The sequence below is a fragment of the Alligator mississippiensis genome, chromosome 5, assembly GCF_030867095.1.
Source record: "Alligator mississippiensis isolate rAllMis1 chromosome 5, rAllMis1, whole genome shotgun sequence".
In the NCBI taxonomy this organism is placed as follows: Eukaryota; Metazoa; Chordata; order Crocodylia; family Alligatoridae; genus Alligator; species Alligator mississippiensis.
Genome location: NC_081828.1, coordinates 40,380,594 through 40,396,762, shown reverse-complemented (window position 1 = coordinate 40,396,762; position 16,169 = coordinate 40,380,594). Strand labels below are relative to the sequence as shown.

General features: G+C 57.2%; 1 protein-coding gene across 1 annotated transcript; it reads right to left on the bottom strand.

Annotated features, from left to right (window-relative positions):
* Positions 1–238: 238 nt before the first annotated feature.
* On the bottom strand, positions 239–3,983 carry ASPDH (aspartate dehydrogenase domain containing). Its single transcript, XM_014605152.3, has 8 exons — positions 3,875–3,983; positions 3,171–3,241; positions 2,754–2,898; positions 2,317–2,401; positions 1,747–1,896; positions 1,256–1,482; positions 670–827; positions 239–390 (listed from the first exon to the last, which is right to left on the bottom strand). Exons 1-8 carry the CDS (start codon positions 3,898–3,900, stop codon positions 353–355), a joined length of 900 nt encoding a protein of 299 aa, XP_014460638.1. The 5' UTR covers positions 3,901–3,983; the 3' UTR covers positions 239–352.
* Positions 3,984–16,169: the final 12,186 nt, after the last annotated feature.

The window sequence follows — 16,169 nt, the reverse complement described above, 5'->3', positions numbered from 1 at the left end:
CCCCGTCCCACTGTGGGGCCAGTACCCCGTTCCCATAGCGGTCCATGGACCCGCCTGCTCAGCTGCGGAGATAGGACCCAGGAGCCTTAGGTCCCGCCCCCGCCCTCCATTCCCAGAGAGCATCTTTCTCCGCACCCTCGGGGCTGGGACAGCTAGTCACACCAGGCTGGTGAAGGCACTGGAGACCACAGTCTCTTTCTCCCCTAGCTTTGAAGTCACACACACCCTTGGGCCTTACTGCGCTGTTGGCATCTTTAATGTTTCCTTCATATGATGGCACCCCACACCTGCCCCCAGCCCTCATGGCTTGGCCCAGATCCCTTAGTCTGTGATGCTTTTGGTTCTGACCATATCAGCACAAGTGAATACATCCTCCATGGCCCTGGCAGGCTGTAAGGGAAATAAGGAAGAGTGGTCATAGAAGCTGGTCTTCAGGGTTCAGGGCTCCCAACCCTGTCCGGGGAATGCTGGGACTACTTCCCACAAGAAAGACTTAAGGCTCTGAATTATCCCCACCCCTCAATTGCTCCAGGAAGGCACCTAGCCCAGGCCCCCACCCCCAAACACTGATGGTCCCCAGCATGAGCTGTGCCTGCAGCTCCCAGGGCTGGCCAAACACTAGATTATCACAGGATTCTCCTTCATCCAGGAGGGATGAGATCGGCTTACCCAGCAGGCTGCTCCAGAAGGCAACAAAAGTAGCACTCCCTGTGACAGCTCCAGGGAAAGCCGGATTCCTCCGACTGCTGGTGACAGTGAAGGCCTGGTCCCCTGGCCCACTGGTCAGGCCTGTCACTTCTACCTCCACCACATGACAGTCTGGGAGGCTGCAGGGGCAGGGAAGGCAATAGGGGCACAGTGAGGGGGGCTGATGCACAAGGGTGGAGAGTGTTCAGGGTAGTGTTGAGAAACCCAGAAGTGCAAGATGGTATTAGGGATTCAGGACTGGCTGGAGGGTCTCAGGGATGCAGGAACCCAGGTGTGCCAAGAAGTGCTTGGAAGGGAGTTGGGGCAGCTGGGAGCTTCTGTGGGTACGGAGCAGTGCCAAGGGGTCTGGGGTGTGAAAAGCAGTACTAGGGGATCCAGGGGAGGGCACAGACAGCTGGAGTCTGGTGGTGCAAGGCAGTGGCAGGAGGTTGCTGTGGAGTGGGGGTACAGGGTGCTAGGAAGATCCAGGGGAGCGCAGACCACTGAGGCCCTTGGGGTGCAGGGCAATGTCGGAGGCTCCAGGGAGCTGGGCAGAAGCCGAACTCACCTGGGGTCAGCAATGAGGCAGCCCTGCACCTGGTCGAAGCCCAGGCTGGGAGCAGCCATGCAGGCAGCTGCCATGGTGTTGACATTGTTGGGGGCCAGAGGGCAGAGCTCCCGCACAGGACCCTGGTACAACACAGTCCGCATGGCCTGTGCCCCCTGCAGCCGCACCTGCAGCTCCCCCTGCAGCCGGAAGCTGTCAGGGTGCTTCAGCATTGTCACCTTGAGGCCCTGGAAAGCGACAGCAGGGTCAGACCTGGAGGAGATGCAGCCTTCGCCTCACAGAGTCCTCCCCAAACCCTGCTTAGCCCCAAGCAACAGAGACAGCCCCCTAATTCCCAGCAGGGCAGAGAGCACCCCAAAACCCCCACCCAGCCCTGAGGTGCACAGTCCCGTTCCCCCCCCCCCCCCCCCCCCGTCTGCCCCTGAGCCCAGAGTCAGCCCCTCCTCCCCAACCCAGGGCCACATGCCCCCCAGGCAGGCCCCAGCCCCCACCTGCAGCATGCCCCTGTCATCCATGCGCTGGATATCCTCCCCGCCCCACAGTGCCCCCCGGGGCACATACAGGGTGTGTCCCCCACGCCGGGCAGCTTCTCGCAGCCGAGTCTCTGTGGCATGGTCAGCCAGGGCTGTAGGGGAGCCTACCTGGCAGAGAAAACTATTTGTAGGAGGTTGCCTAGAGCCACAGCCCCATGGGCACCCCCAACCCTTTGGGGCACCCTGTTTTTTCCTGTAGCCCTCTCCATTCCCCAGGGCAACACCCTTACCACCCACAACACCCCAGGGCACCCTGCTTTGCCCCGGCACTCCTTTGGCAACTGCATAATGCCCAGGGTAACCAGGGAACACCCATCTATCTCCCCATAGGCCCCCTCCTGCCAGACACCCCATAGCATCCCCACCTCCATAGCATCCCTATTCGCACTGGGAGCCCCCCTGAACCAACTCCTCCACAATACTCCAGTGCCCCTAGAGAATCCTCAGGGCTTCATCCCCTCTCGCAGTACCCCCCTCCCCCCACCAGCCTCATGGTGTCACTGCTGCTGGGCTGGGCCAGGACCTCACCATGAAGTCAGCATGGGCCAGGAAGGCCTCTCCATGTTCCTGGGCAATGCAGGGATGTGCTACTTCTATAACTAGATCTACAGCCCTGTGGGGACAAGGTAGTATAACAGTAGGAGTCAATGGAATCCTTGCCCTCCCTGTGCCAGGCCAGTGCTCATGCAGCACCCCAGGAGCTTGCTCAGTACTCCCTCCCACCGCTCCTTGGAAAAGTCTGTCACTGGCAGGACACAACCCACTCGTGCCCCACCCCAGCACCTGGCTCCAGTGAGCCTCAGGGTGGCCATCTGAGCCTAGATACCATGAGCCCAGGGACCCACCTCTGCTCTCCCCCACTGCCCCTGGGGATCAGTCCTTATGGAGGCTCCATGGAGATTTCAGAGGGGCTTTTTGAGGCCTACTTGAAGTTCAAGGAAGGTCCCTATTAGGGGGGGGCTCACCTCTGGGGCACCCCAGCCAGGTCCAGCAGCTGGAGCATAGAGGGCACCTGCCCTTGCAGCTTTCGTGAGTCCCGGTTCCAAACAAAGGCAAGTTCCAGGCCGAGCTGGAGGCCATCATCCTGCAGCCTCTGCACCAAGTATTGGCCTGAAGGCAAAGGGAGCATCACAGACGCCACGGGCAACTCCCTTGGAGTCCTTTGCAGCAGCTGCCATCATGAGGTCCAGGGCTGGGCAACACCCCGATCTGCTTGCCCCTCACCCCATCCTGAGCTCCCACACATTGCATCAGTTCGTCCAGCTCATCCCCAGCCAGCCATTGGGACTCCCTCTATGGAAGCAGCAGCTCATCCCCACCAGGGCCTATGGGCCCAGACTCCCAGGAAGCAACAAGCAGGGGGGGCAGGGGGAACAACACACCTAAGTGTCCAAAGCCTACGATCCCGACACGGCGCCGCCTTGGCCCTGCGGACATCCTTGGTGACTTGGGTCTGGGCCAAGACACAAGAACACGTAATGTTGTGGGGGTAGGGGTTATGTGCCAGGTGGGATACTGTCCTAGGGTGGTCAGAGAGGGTGATTTCCCCCCCTCCCCCCCAACACACACACACACATACACATACACATACACATACACACACAGTACTGTGGGGCAAAAAGGGGTCAGAGGGGACCAGGCCATTGGACTACCATGATACTTGAAAACTTGCCTATGTCTATACAAACCATACACTTGATCCAATAAAAGAGATCACCCACAAGAATTAATGCCTTTTGTAAATCTCCTGGGCCATCATGACAATAACACCACTTCAACACTGCATCTATCTATCTATCTATCTATCTATCTATCTATCTATCTAGCTATCCCCATGCGCTATCTTCCTGTCTATGTATCCAACCCCATGCACTGTCTATGCATCCTTCCTTGTGTACACCTTCTTCTCTCTTTCTCTACACCTCTCTCCATCCATCCCTGTGTATACCTTTTCCTCTATCCCTATACGTTTCTGGCCGCCTATATATCTATCTATCCATCCTCATACACTCAATCTACCCATCTTTCCTTGTATATACCACTCTCTCTACCCCATATACTTCTGCTGGTCAGTTGCCACACATACGTGTCCCAGGAGGGTTGGTGCAACATTCCCAGGGTCTGTAGGACGCTGTCCTGAGCCTGTTGCAGCCCCTGCTTCAGCCGCAGTGACTTGTGGGCCAGAGACCTTTGCCCTGTCCTCACGAAGGCAAAGTTAATGGTCAACCCAGAGTGATCCACTTATAAAAGCAGTCAGACATGTGGCAAGTCAACTCCCACCCTTTCCCCATAATGCCCCCTCCAGTGCCAGGACCCCCTGCATTAGTTTGCCCTGGGAAGACCATGGGACCACGGAGCTGCACTATACTGGTTGCACACTGATGCAGTGTGACTAGCCCAGCAGAAGGTGGCACTACAGGCCTGTGACACAGAGCTGCTGGTGCTGCAGAGGCAGAGCAGAAGGACCCAGTCACTCCTCACCAGGCTCTGCAGGGCCCAGGCCAAACCCCACTCACTGTCCTATAGCCAGGGCCAAAAGCTGAGTGCTAATGCTCCCCTGGGGCAGCACTGGGGAAGGAGCCCCCAGTAGACAGGAAAGGACACAGAAGGGAGAACCACATAGCTACAGCTCTCCCTTAGCCTCAGTGTCTGTCTCCAGGGATCCCAGCTCTGGAAGAAGAAGATGGGATTGGTGGGTTAAAATAAAGGGGGGGCGCTGCTTTTCCTGGGCCTCTCCTACCTAGTATCCTTTGGGTCTCTGAGCCTTGGTGCCACACAGGTCCCTGAAACCTGGTGCTGTATGGATTGCTATGTCCCAGCTGTGAAGTGCTCAGGCCCAGGACTGTGATCCCCTGTAGGGAACCTGTGTCTCCCCTTCTTCCCCAACCTCCCCCACTCACTCTGCATCCAGTGCTCCAGGACCAGGGCTGCTCTGATGCTGTACTGCAAAGGGACAAGTAGCAGCTCCAGGTGGCTGGGAGTGCTGCCCCCATCCCTCCAGCACTGGGCCACCTGTGGGGGCTATCACTGCTCCAGCTCAGGCCAACACATGGCATCAAATAATCCCAAGCAGAGCAGGGTCAGGTGTCCAGTGAGAGGCACTGCACTGCCATTCCTCAAGCCCCAGTGGGGTCGCACAAGGGCTGAGGAGCCTCCTAGAAATGAGTTGCACCCCATCACAACAAGTTCAGCAAGGCCCTCACCTACATGAGGGTAGCATAATGCACAGGATGTACAATGCCACATGCCCACTCACGGCCCAGCATTGCTCCCCAGCACACAGCACAAGGAGGCAGGCAGTCTGCACCAGGGCCCCGTCTGCCAAGCCAGCAGGCACCAGGCAGAGACCCTGGGAACGGTGAAGCCCAGCCTAGCTGGGGTTGCAGGTGTGTGCACATCTGTGCAGACCTCTTTTTGTACTCATGAATGCACATTGAGGAGGGGGGTGGGGAGGGAGGAGAGAGGGTGGGGCTGGCTGGCTGGATAGATGGATGGATAGGGAGGGTGTATGGGGAAGGATGAATGGTTGGCTGGATGAAGAAGGGTGTGTGGGAAGGGAGGCAGGGAGGGATGAATGGATGGAGGGTGTGCAGGGCTGAATGAATGTAAGGAAGAGAAGGTGGCAGGGCCGGCTGGCTGGCTGGCTGGCTGGCTAGACAGATGGATGGCTGAAGGAAAAGAAGGGTGCTGCGACTGGCTAGCTGGAGGGGGAATTGAGCCAAGTGTAGGGCTGACTGGTTGATAGCAGTGGCTGGAAAGCTGTGCACAGAGATGCAGACACTGGGAAGCAAGGGACTGGTACAAGGGACAGATATCCAGAGAGGCCTGTATCTCTTTCACCTGGAATGTGAAGCCACCCCTAGGCTTGTCCCATCACAGCTGTATCATGGGGACTGCCCCTCTATCCCATGGCGAGGCATGGGGAGGGCCAGGGATCAAGCAGCTGCATAAGGCAGATCAGTGCCCAGGCCAGCCCCACAGCTTCTCCATCCCCAGGCTGCGAGCTGAGTGAGGGGCACCGTATCCCACCCATCATGTCCCTGCCCTTCCCCCACCCCCAAGCAAATCTCTGGAGCCTGGGGAGCATCATACCCAGGGCCCCCATCTCAATGGGGCTGGGAGGGCCGCATGCCCCCCATGTATCAATGGGGCTCTCACTGGCTCAGCCCCGCTGCCAGGCTGCTCTTTTCATTCCGTGCCAGCGTCGGCATGGCAACCAGGGGGCTGCCAGAGAGCCAGCCCTCCCTCCTCCCCATGCCATCCACACTCCGGTGACCGAACAGAGAGTGCTGCACAGGGAGATTGGCAGGGGGCGGGAAGAGGGGGCAGCAGCAGGCAAGTGTGCTCACAGCAGTCTGCACAAGGCACAAGTGTGTGACTGTGTGTTTGTGCCAATGTGCACAAGGGCATATGTGTGTGTGTGTGTGTCCAGTCTGCACCAGGACACTAAGACATGTGCGGGTCTGACTGTCAGTCTGCACAGGGGTGTGCGCATGTGTGTGCGTGCATGTGTGCGCGCATGCATATCTCCATGCCTCTGTGTGTGAACAAGGGCATGTGTGTGTGTGTGTGTGTGTGTGTGTGTGTATGTGTGTGTGTCTGCACATGGGCACAGGTATACACGTATGTTTGTGGGTGTCTGTGTCAGTCTGCACAAGGCACGTATGCATGTGTGTACAGTTGGGCCAATTTGTACAAGGGCATGTGTATGTACAGTCTATACATGGACATAAGTGTGTGTGCGTGTGTGTAATTGTGCCAGATCAACAGCAAGAGGGAGAGAAACAGGGCCAACCTGTTCAAGAACACATGCATGTTGGTTTCCAGTGTCATAGCAAGCACATATGTACACACATGAATATATGTAAGTGCATCTGAGTGCATGCATACACATAGGATTGTGTTTCTTCATGCATTGGTATGCATGTACTACAGGGCACCTATCAGTCCATCTACATCTGCATGCCTTCATCTCCCAGCACTAGTGAGGTGCACACTCCTGACTCCACATCAAAGATTCTGTGCCCACAAAGAAGATTCCAGTTCCATGCGTGTGATTACGCAGGCACACACACACACTCACAGCGCTGTCATTAACCCTGTGGGCTCTTACGCACACATCGGTGACATCATTTCAGTGAGACTGCACAAGCATGATCTAGAAGTGTGTGCACACATGCCTGCATGAGAGAGACACGTTACCTGTAGTTATAACTGGGGGGTCGTGCGTTGATATGACTGAGGGAGAAGCAGTGTTATCTGGTGGTTACAGCACAGGGCCTGGAGCCAGGGCTCCTGCATTCACAGCTCTTCCCCCATCTTGCTGTGGAAAGGGTCCCTGTCTTTCTCTCTCTAGGCCTCAGTTTCTCTCCTGCCCTCTACCTGGGCTGTGACTGCTCTGTGGCAGGAGCAGTTCCTAGTAGGCCAGCCAGCGTCCCACTCTTAGTCCCAGGGGTATCTACGCAGCACAGCAAGGTCTCAGTGGCAGAAGGATCTGTGCCCTGCTTATCCCAGGAGTGTCCCCATCTCAGGCACAACAATAGGGTCCATTCAGGGCTGAGGCAACACCTGTTCTTCCTCTAGCACTGTCCCCATCCTCACCAGAAACTCCAGCCATCTGCATGAAAGCAAATGTCCCACCCCACATAACTGCCTTGTCCATCTCCCCTGCTGCAGGTCCCTGAGCAGAAGCAAGGCTCCCACTGGCTGCAACTTGGAAATAAAAATAATCAACAAATCAACAAAGCCTGAACCCCCACCCCCCTCAGCCCCCAGCCCTGACAGCCCCAGCTTCAGAGCAAATTACAGGCTGCAGGTGCTAATTACTGTGGAATAGCGCAGGGACACAGCCTGCTGCCCACGGGCCCACGTCTCTGGTGAAAATGGGGTAAGGAGTTGGGGGGGAGGGAGCTGTAGGGCTCCATCCCAAACAGCTCTGCGGTCCCTCATGATGAGATCCTTTTATCCATGGAAACAGGTGCCCTGTCAACCCTGCCCCTCCCCTCCCCCTTCTCCACGGGTGGCCAGGGCAGGGGTCTCAGCCTACACAGAGAAGCAAGTGCAAGACCCCATACAGCCAGGTTTGCTGTCACAGAGCTGTGCAAACACACATATATGAGGGGAGGAGCTAAGAGGCCCTTCATTAACCCCTAGCCTCTCTTAACTCTCCCTTGCTCAGCCCAAGGCATCACTACTAGCCGCTTCTATCCCTTCTGCCTTCTCCAAAGCAGCAAGGACCCAGGAGTCCTGGCTCCCAGCATCTCCTGCACTAATTAACAAGATCCATGATCCACCCAGAGCTGGGATACAAGCACCCCTGTCTTTATCTCACTACACCTCGCTGCCTTTCCAGGGCCAGCATGGAACTCAGGTGTCCTGGCTCCCAGATCATTGTTGCTCCCCAAGCAGAGCTGCCTCAGGAGGTGGACCCCTCCACACCTGTCTTGCTGTGAATCTCAGCACCAGGAGGGCCAGAACACCTGGGTTCAATTCCCGGTGGGCTATTTGGCTGGTCACATGTTGCCCTGATTGTCTGTGACATGGAGTCTGGCTGTGCTACAGGGTGAGTGTGAGCCCTTGCAGAGATGGGCGTCATGTGAACGCGCAGAATCGGGTGCGTGGAGACAGATGGATGGATCAGCAGAGGGATGTGCATGGCCAGACAGAGGTGGGTATCCAGAGACCAGTATACAGACCAAAGGGTGTGTATGCACTGATGGCCAGACTGCCAGAAGGGTGGGGAAGTGGAGGCTGATAGGCCCTAAGGCAAATACCACCCACCCACCATGGGAACTCTGCCGCTTCCCCCCCCACCTCCAATGACCTCCCAACCTACCTACAGTGACCAGCCTGGTGCTCACACTACATGGCTCTAGGCTCCATCATGGTGCCAACATATCCCTATCCACCCTGCTTCAGGGGGGCACCACACAGAGCTGCCAGCAGTGCCAGCAACCCTGCAGCCAGTGGAGCAGGGTTTTGGGGGGGCAGCTGGCTCCCCTCCCCCCACAGCAATAGTCCAACTCATGCTGCCAGCCCCAGTGATGACGGTGGCGGGTGGGGTGGCGTGGGCAGGGACAAGTACAGCTGTCAGCGATGCTCCTTCCCCTCACTGCCAGCTCAGGCCAGCAGTGACAGGCTGTAATTCAGCCAGACATGCTCAGGGGGGCCCAGGAACAAGCTCACGTGGCAGCAAGCAGCAGGAAGGTGCTGGGGAGAAGGGAGAAGGAATTTCCTGAAGCCATAACCCTACCTGGTGCCAAGGTGGGTTACCCACAATGTACTGCACACTAGGCCAGGGCACATTACCCATAATGCATTGCACACTGCCCCCCCTCTCCTCCCCCATAACCCTCCTTGTGGATGGGATGCAGTTGCCCACAATGCCACAGGTGCCCCTTTCTGCCTCTGTGGAATCACCTGCCTGGGTATCTCTTAGAGGTCCTTTAACCTTGCCATAAAACTCCTCCCTGACAGCAGGCAGGGTCTCTCAGAGCTGTCCCCAAGGTCACAGAGAGTACAGAGCCAACAAGTCACCTTGTGGCAGTGCCAGGGGCACAGTCACAGGGCACTGGGTGGCCCAGGGAAAAAGAAGCAGGGCCTGGGGCTGGCCCTAGAGGAGGGAGGGACCCAGGGCAAGGGGTAGGCACAGGTGGGTACCTGGTGCTGGGGACACTGACACTGGCTAGAGTGAAGCAGGGATGGGGGTGTGGGCAAGGCTCTAGACTCCCTTCAGGCAGAAGCATCTCTGCATGTACACACACACACACTCTCTACCACCTGGAGCCTCTGGCTTTACCGTGGGGGTGAGGATCTGCAGCAGCAGCAGCAACAGCAGCAGCAATGTTGCCATGGCAACAGGATCTGCAGCAGAGTTACCATGGTGACCAGGATCCACAGCACTCAGCGGAGTTGCCATAGTGAACCCACGGCATCCGCAGTGCCCCGCGGTGTTGCCATGGAGACTCAGATCCACAGAACCCAGTGGAGTTGCCAGGGCAACTAGGATTCACACTACCAGACTGGGGTTACCAGGGCAACCAACATCCACAGGGTTTAAAACCCTCCTAAACTCCACAGGCCCTAGGTGGGGAGGGGGTCATGGAGCAAATACCCCTCAGCCCCCAGCCAGACCAGCTGCCAGATGGGGCCAAGCCTGACCCATTTCCTTACCTCCCAACACCTTCCTGAGGGCCCCTGCCAGAGCAAGAAGGATGCTCCATATGGGCCCAGGGCCTCAGATGCCCAGACATGGAGCTTGGGAGCTAGCATAGTTGAGAAGGTCAGAGCCAGTTCATGCGGGTAATAGCTGGCAAGGCCGGGGCAGCCCAGAGGTCACAGTTTCCAGAGACATCACTTCCTGCAGGACAGCACGGTACCAGCTGCCCCTAAGGGAAATGCTTGAATCCACTCAGGGACCTGCCAACTGGATGTAAACATTAGGCCATGGGAATCCTCCTGCAGGAGACATCAAGTCACTATGGTCCCCAGTCCGCTGTCCCCCACACTCCTGACCTGCAGCCCCCTGCCATCTCAGCCTAGGGCAGCATCCCCCCCAGCAAATTCCCATTCCTGCTACCCACGCTCTGGGCTGAGGCTACTGGGCTTCATTCACTTTTGACCTAATCCCTTCTGGAAGCAAGCGGCTGCAGAACAAGGACCTCTTTGTGCCTCCCCCTCCCCATGCTCCCAGGGGCCAGTTCATGGCCCTGCTCAGGGTGGAAGATGCCCTTAGGTCACATCTGAGCCAAACAGAGGGGAAAGGGTCATTATTTAGGATAGAAGTTCCCCCCTCCCCCCGCCAGGATGAAACCCAGGCGTCCTGGCTCCCAGCCTTCCCTGTTCTAACCCAGCAGCCCCTATTCCCCTCCTGCAGCTGGGATAGAATCAGGCATCCTGGCTCCCAGCCCTTATGCTCTAACCCACTAGACTCAGCTCCCCTCCCAGCCCCCAGAATAGAACCCAGGTGTCCTGGCTCCACGCCTCCCGCCCCCCATCTCCAAACACGCTGTCTCGAGCAGGGCGGCACAGCTCATTGCCAGGCTGCAGGCAGCTCCTGGCTGCCGTGCAAGGCTGTCTCTCTCACTCGATCTCTGCTGGGTTTATGCTAATAGGAGGAGCTCGGACGTAATGAGGCTGCAGATCCTGGACTGCGTAACACCAGCCTGGCGTGGGGGTGGGGGGCTGCGGAGCACGTCGCCGTGCCAAGCTGCAGGCACAGGAGGAGGCCAGAGATGAAGGCGGCAGCTAATGAGCCCCTGGCCCTGCAGCCCCCACCCAGGGGCACTGGGGCCAGCCCTAGTGCCACCCTGGGGCAGTGGGGCTAAAGGAGAGCACCCCCTACAGCACAGCACCCCTGGTGCCACCCCAGGGCAGTGGGGCCAAAGGAGAGCACCCCTGCATCACAGTGCCCCCTAGTGCCACACTGGAGCAGGGAGACTAGAGGGGAGCACCCCCAGCTACACCCCACCATGCTCCCTGCAGCAGGGGCTGCCTGCACAGGGCTCCAGCCTGTGGCTTCAACTCCTCTTTCCAGGCCACATGCTCAGTAGCAAAATTCCCTGGAGTGGCTGCTGTTCCTTGCTCCAGGCACACAGCCCTCCCACCCGCCCCCCCAGCCCCCTCGCTTTGGCAGAGACAGAGAGGGTGGCGTATGGGAAAGATTCTCCATAACAACGCAGCCATGGCAACGCAGCAGCTCGCCATGGCGACAGAGGGATGCTGCTATCAGGGTAAAAGCTAGGGACTCTATGAAGGGAACTGTAGCACATGGGCATCCCATAATACTCTTAGCCCCCCTCCTGCCCCCCAAGATCCCCAACCCCAGCAGGGGGGAGCACTGACTGGACAGAGATAGAGGTGTGTACAGGGGGGTACACACAGGACAGACACAGATAGGAGAAACCAGGAGTACCCCTGCCCCCTCCACCCACACACACCAGCTCCTGCCCCACAGCTCCCCAACCCCCTGACACACACACACAGCACCCCCTTCTGGGGCTAGAGGGGCCAGGAGCTTTCCCCTGTCCCAGGCAGCTCCTGCACTGCTCCCCACATACAGATCAGGGCTGGAGCTGGAAGGATTCTCCCTGCCCAGCTCAGCTGGGAATCCAGAGACATCATCCAAATATGGCGCAGAGTCCAGGGGTCCCAGCACAACCAGGGTGGGGGAAAGGTTTGGCAAGAGTGGGGCTCAGGGGCCTGGTTAGGGCCAGGGGTCTCTGATGGGTTGGGGGGGACGAGAACTGGGGTCAGGGGTCCCAGCTGGAGAAGGGGGTAGTTGGGTCAGTCTCTCCAGCCTGTACCCTTCCTCTCCCCCTACTCAGACAAACCCATATGCCCCATCCTGTCCCCCAGGAGGCTACAGCAATGACCCCTCTGAGTTGGTAGCTCCAGTCACAAGCCCTCCTGACTCCCAGCCCCACACATGTCCCCCAAAGTCAATTGCATAGCACGCCCAACAGCTATGTCCTCCACTGATCCTTTCTGCCCCATTCCCCAGGACTCCCCACACCTCATGGTACTTCCCCCACCATCCCCATGTCCCCCACTCACTGACCATCCCTCCTCCCCCATAACTCACAACTCATCCCCATAACCCAATGTGACCTGCCAGCCCCATGTCCATCACTGAGCCTGTCCCCCCACTATTACCCCTATGGAGCCCCTGGCCCCCAGTATCACCACTAGTTCCCATGACCCCCAGGGTGTAGCTCTGCTCTCATCCTGAAACCCCAACCCCGACCCCATGGCCTTGTAGCTTCTACCCGCAGAGTCTCCCATACCCCTCCTGATCCCCATGGGACCACCTGCCTCCATGGCCCACTGACAATACCCCCTGCCCCAGATGGCTGGCCCTTGCGCCCCTGCCCCCATCTGCCCCCATGGCCGCATGTCCCACCCATAACCCCCCTTCCAGCTGCCCCCAGGAATGCATCTGACCACCAGGTCCCTCACTCCCTGGGGACATATTGGACAATCTCATCCCCCAATGACATCAGGGTCACTGGGGGCAATGCCACACGCTTTTCAGCCTATAACCCTCCCCACTCACACACACACACACACACACACACACACACAAGCTGGAGTTATTGTGTTCCCTCACAGACTCCCCCATAACCCAGTGTCCCCCAAGGGCTTTCAGTTCCACTTCCCACAGCCCAGGCCTGTCACTCAGGATTGATTAAGTGAGTGAGAGAAAGAGTGAGAGAAAGATTAAGAGAAAAAGGGAGGACCTGAGAGCCCAGACACCTGGGTTCTATCTCTGCTTAGGGAGGATAGCGGGATCTAGTGGGTTAGAGAATGCAAGAGAGAGGGGGCCTAGGAACCAGGACTCCTGGGTTCTATCCCAGGTCTAAAGGGGGAGTGGGGTCTAATGAGCTAAAGCAGCGGGGCTGGGAGCCAGGATGCCTGGGTTTTCTCTCTGCTCTGCCGCATCTCCCTGCGTCACCTTGGGCAACTCCAGCCGATGGGCACGGTGACATCCCTTCCTTCCGTGTTGCTTTGTTAATCACCTTTATCAGCTCTAATTACTCTCTTGTCTGACCTTGGAGCATCACCCTTGGCAGGGGAGGAGGGAAGTGTTACCACAGGCAACCAAGCCTGAGACAAGGAGCCAGAGGGTAGCACAGAGCCTGGGGTGAATGTAGGCCCCACAGCAGGCATAGACTCCCACACAGGGGGCAGTCCAGTCCCCATGGTGGGCACCGAGCCCCTTTAGATAAGGGGGAAATTAGGGTATGAGCAACGCCCAGCCAACAGGGGACCCAATCTGGGAAGCAACCAGGGTAACAGCAAAGCCCACCACTGCTTCCCTAACACAATGAATACTGATCTCACCATCCCGGCCCAGTGCCAGCCTTGCAACCTGACCAGTGATCAGCATGGTGCCCTGGGGGCAGGCAGCACCCACAACCCTCAGGCTGGCCAAGGTCACATGCCTAGCACAAGCATTCACACCTGCAATACTGCACACGCACTCCAGCACCTGTGCCCATGCACATACACGTGCATATGTGTACGGATATGTACATTCACACGCCCATACCTGCCTCCCACCAAGCACATGCACCCATGCATACACACCTCTGCATCCCTGCCCAACTCATCTCCATGCACAGAAGTGTGCACCATGCCAGGTAATGCACACTCGCACCCTCCCAAACTCAACTGGGACATATTCACACCCTCCCAAGCATGCACCCTTTGCACAAAGAATTGAAATACATTTATCTTGCACACACAATTCAGGAACACTTACACCCTCCCAAGCATGCATCCTCTTATGCACAATTCACACACACATGCACACACATAACAGACTCCTAGCCCTGGTGCTGCTGCTCCTTCTTTGCCCCTCCAGCCAGTCTGACTCCACCCTTGTGATCTGTCACAGTGACCGCAGTATCACTCACTTCTGATGAAGCACAGTGACCTATCTCCCCTGCCTTCTGACCCCTTCCACCAGACACAGCACAGTCAACCCACCATATCAGTCACCCCCAGCTCTGCTTCATTCCCCCCACATCCTCTGCTCCCCGCCTTCCATGCCACTCCCTGTGCCCCTCCCCCCCACCTACATTGGCACCTCACAGTTGTTTTGCTTCCATACAGGGGCTCCTCCATCCAGTCCTCCCATACACCAGGACCTCCCCTCCAAAAGACAGCTGAGCCAGAAACAAGCCCCTCCACCTGCCAGGCATCAAGGTAGATGACTCCTACCTTGTGGGGAGGAGACTTTCCCCCTGACCCAAGAGATAGGTTATTCCTACTGCAGGCTTGTGTGTGTGGGTGCACGTGTGGACTACATGCTAGGTGTGCACAGCCACTAGACAAGCAGAACAAGTGCTATGGGTGTGCAACAGTGCTGTGTGACCATACTTGCATGTGTCAGCATGGTGCATGTTCTGGGGTGCAAGTGTGGTCTGTGTGTGTGATTGTCTGCACACACCCCCAGGCATGTCCACAGGTTGTATATGTCATGCATGGTCTGTCCTCTTTTGTGCATGTCAGTGTGTGGGCACACGCATGTGTTTGTGCTCATGTCAACATAGCATGGTTGAGTGTGGGGGTCTGCGTGCCTCTGTGCTGGAGTGCAGTGTGGATGTATCACAGTGTCATGGCTGAACTGCAGGCAATCTGGAGAAATGGTTAGAGCAAAGTTACCAAGAGGGATCTGAGCCAGAACCACAGTCCAAAGGGCAAGCCAAAGATCCACGTTGGTGTCCAGGAGCTGCAGATGAAGCTGGCCAGGAGCTGGGAAGTAACACTGAGACTTAGCAGAACTCCCCAAGCTCTGAGGGACACACTGCCTTCTGCTGCTCGGTCTGCTGAAGGGAAGGGGCAAGGCCACGCAGGGGTGGGAATTTTTGAAGGGCATGGTCTGACCTAGTTACCCCATTCTGGTTGTACCCATACTACCTCCCCACAGATGGGCTGCACAGGAGGCATGCTCTGTGTTGGGAGCATATGTGAACATGTGCGTGCATGTGTCTACACATCTCTGTGTGTGAGCATGATGCAGGTGGGGAAAGAAGTATGGTGCAAGTGTCCTCTGGGGGGAGCATGCCTCTGTGTGTGCGTGTGTGTGTGTGTGCGCGCACATGCGCGCACACATCCATGTGTGCATGAGCATGATGCAGAGGTGTGGGGTGTGAGCATGGTGTGGGTATTCTCTGGCGGGGAAGCATGCCTGTGTGCATGTGCGTGTGCATGCATCTGCACATCTCCACGTGTGTGCATGGGGCGGGGGGACTATGAGCATGGTGCAGGTGTTCTCTGGGGAGGAACGCATTTGTGTGTCTGTATGGCAGCATGGTGCAACTATGCGGGTGTGACTATCCCTGTGCATTTGTGTGTGTCAGCAGGGTATGTGTAGTCTGTCTGTGTATATGGGAATGTTGTGGGTACATCTGAGTGGTGCCTGCTGTGTGTGTCATTTGCACTGGTATGAAAACTTAGTAAGGTCCCTGAGCAGAAGCATACAATCAGGTCTTCATACATCTCTGAGGTGTCTGTATGGAGAGGGTGTTTTCTTTGTGTGCTTGTACATGTGTGGTGAGCTCCCTGTGTATGAGCATGCCATGTGTGCATAAGTCTCCTTTGTGTGTACATGCACCCTCATGTATGCATGTGGAACATGTGCTGTGTGTGCATGTGAGCATTTCCTGTGGGTACATGTTCCTTGTGCTGGGTATGCACGTTTCTTGTGTGCACACACAGATACTGTGTGTGCCTGTGACCACTTCCTGAGCATACGTTCCTTGTACTAGGTGTACATGTGTGTCCTGCATGCATGCACACAGTGTATACATGTAAATATTTCCTGCATGCTCGTGCCTCGTGTTCCAGGGGCACATTTCCTGTGTGCACACACATTG

Bases quoted from the DNA above. Each gene is read 5' to 3' on its own strand.
- ASPDH (XM_014605152.3), bottom strand. From the start codon at position 3,900: ATGTTGCACCAACCCTCCTGGGACAC. The intron at 2,899-3,170 runs GTGTGTTGTTCC...CTTTGCCTTCAG, and splicing joins CGTAGGCTTTGGACACTTAG to GCCAATACTTGGTGCAGAGG. The intron at 1,483-1,746 runs GTGGGGGCTGGG...GTCGCTTTCCAG, and splicing joins ATGACAGGGGCATGCTGCAG to GGCCTCAAGGTGACAATGCT.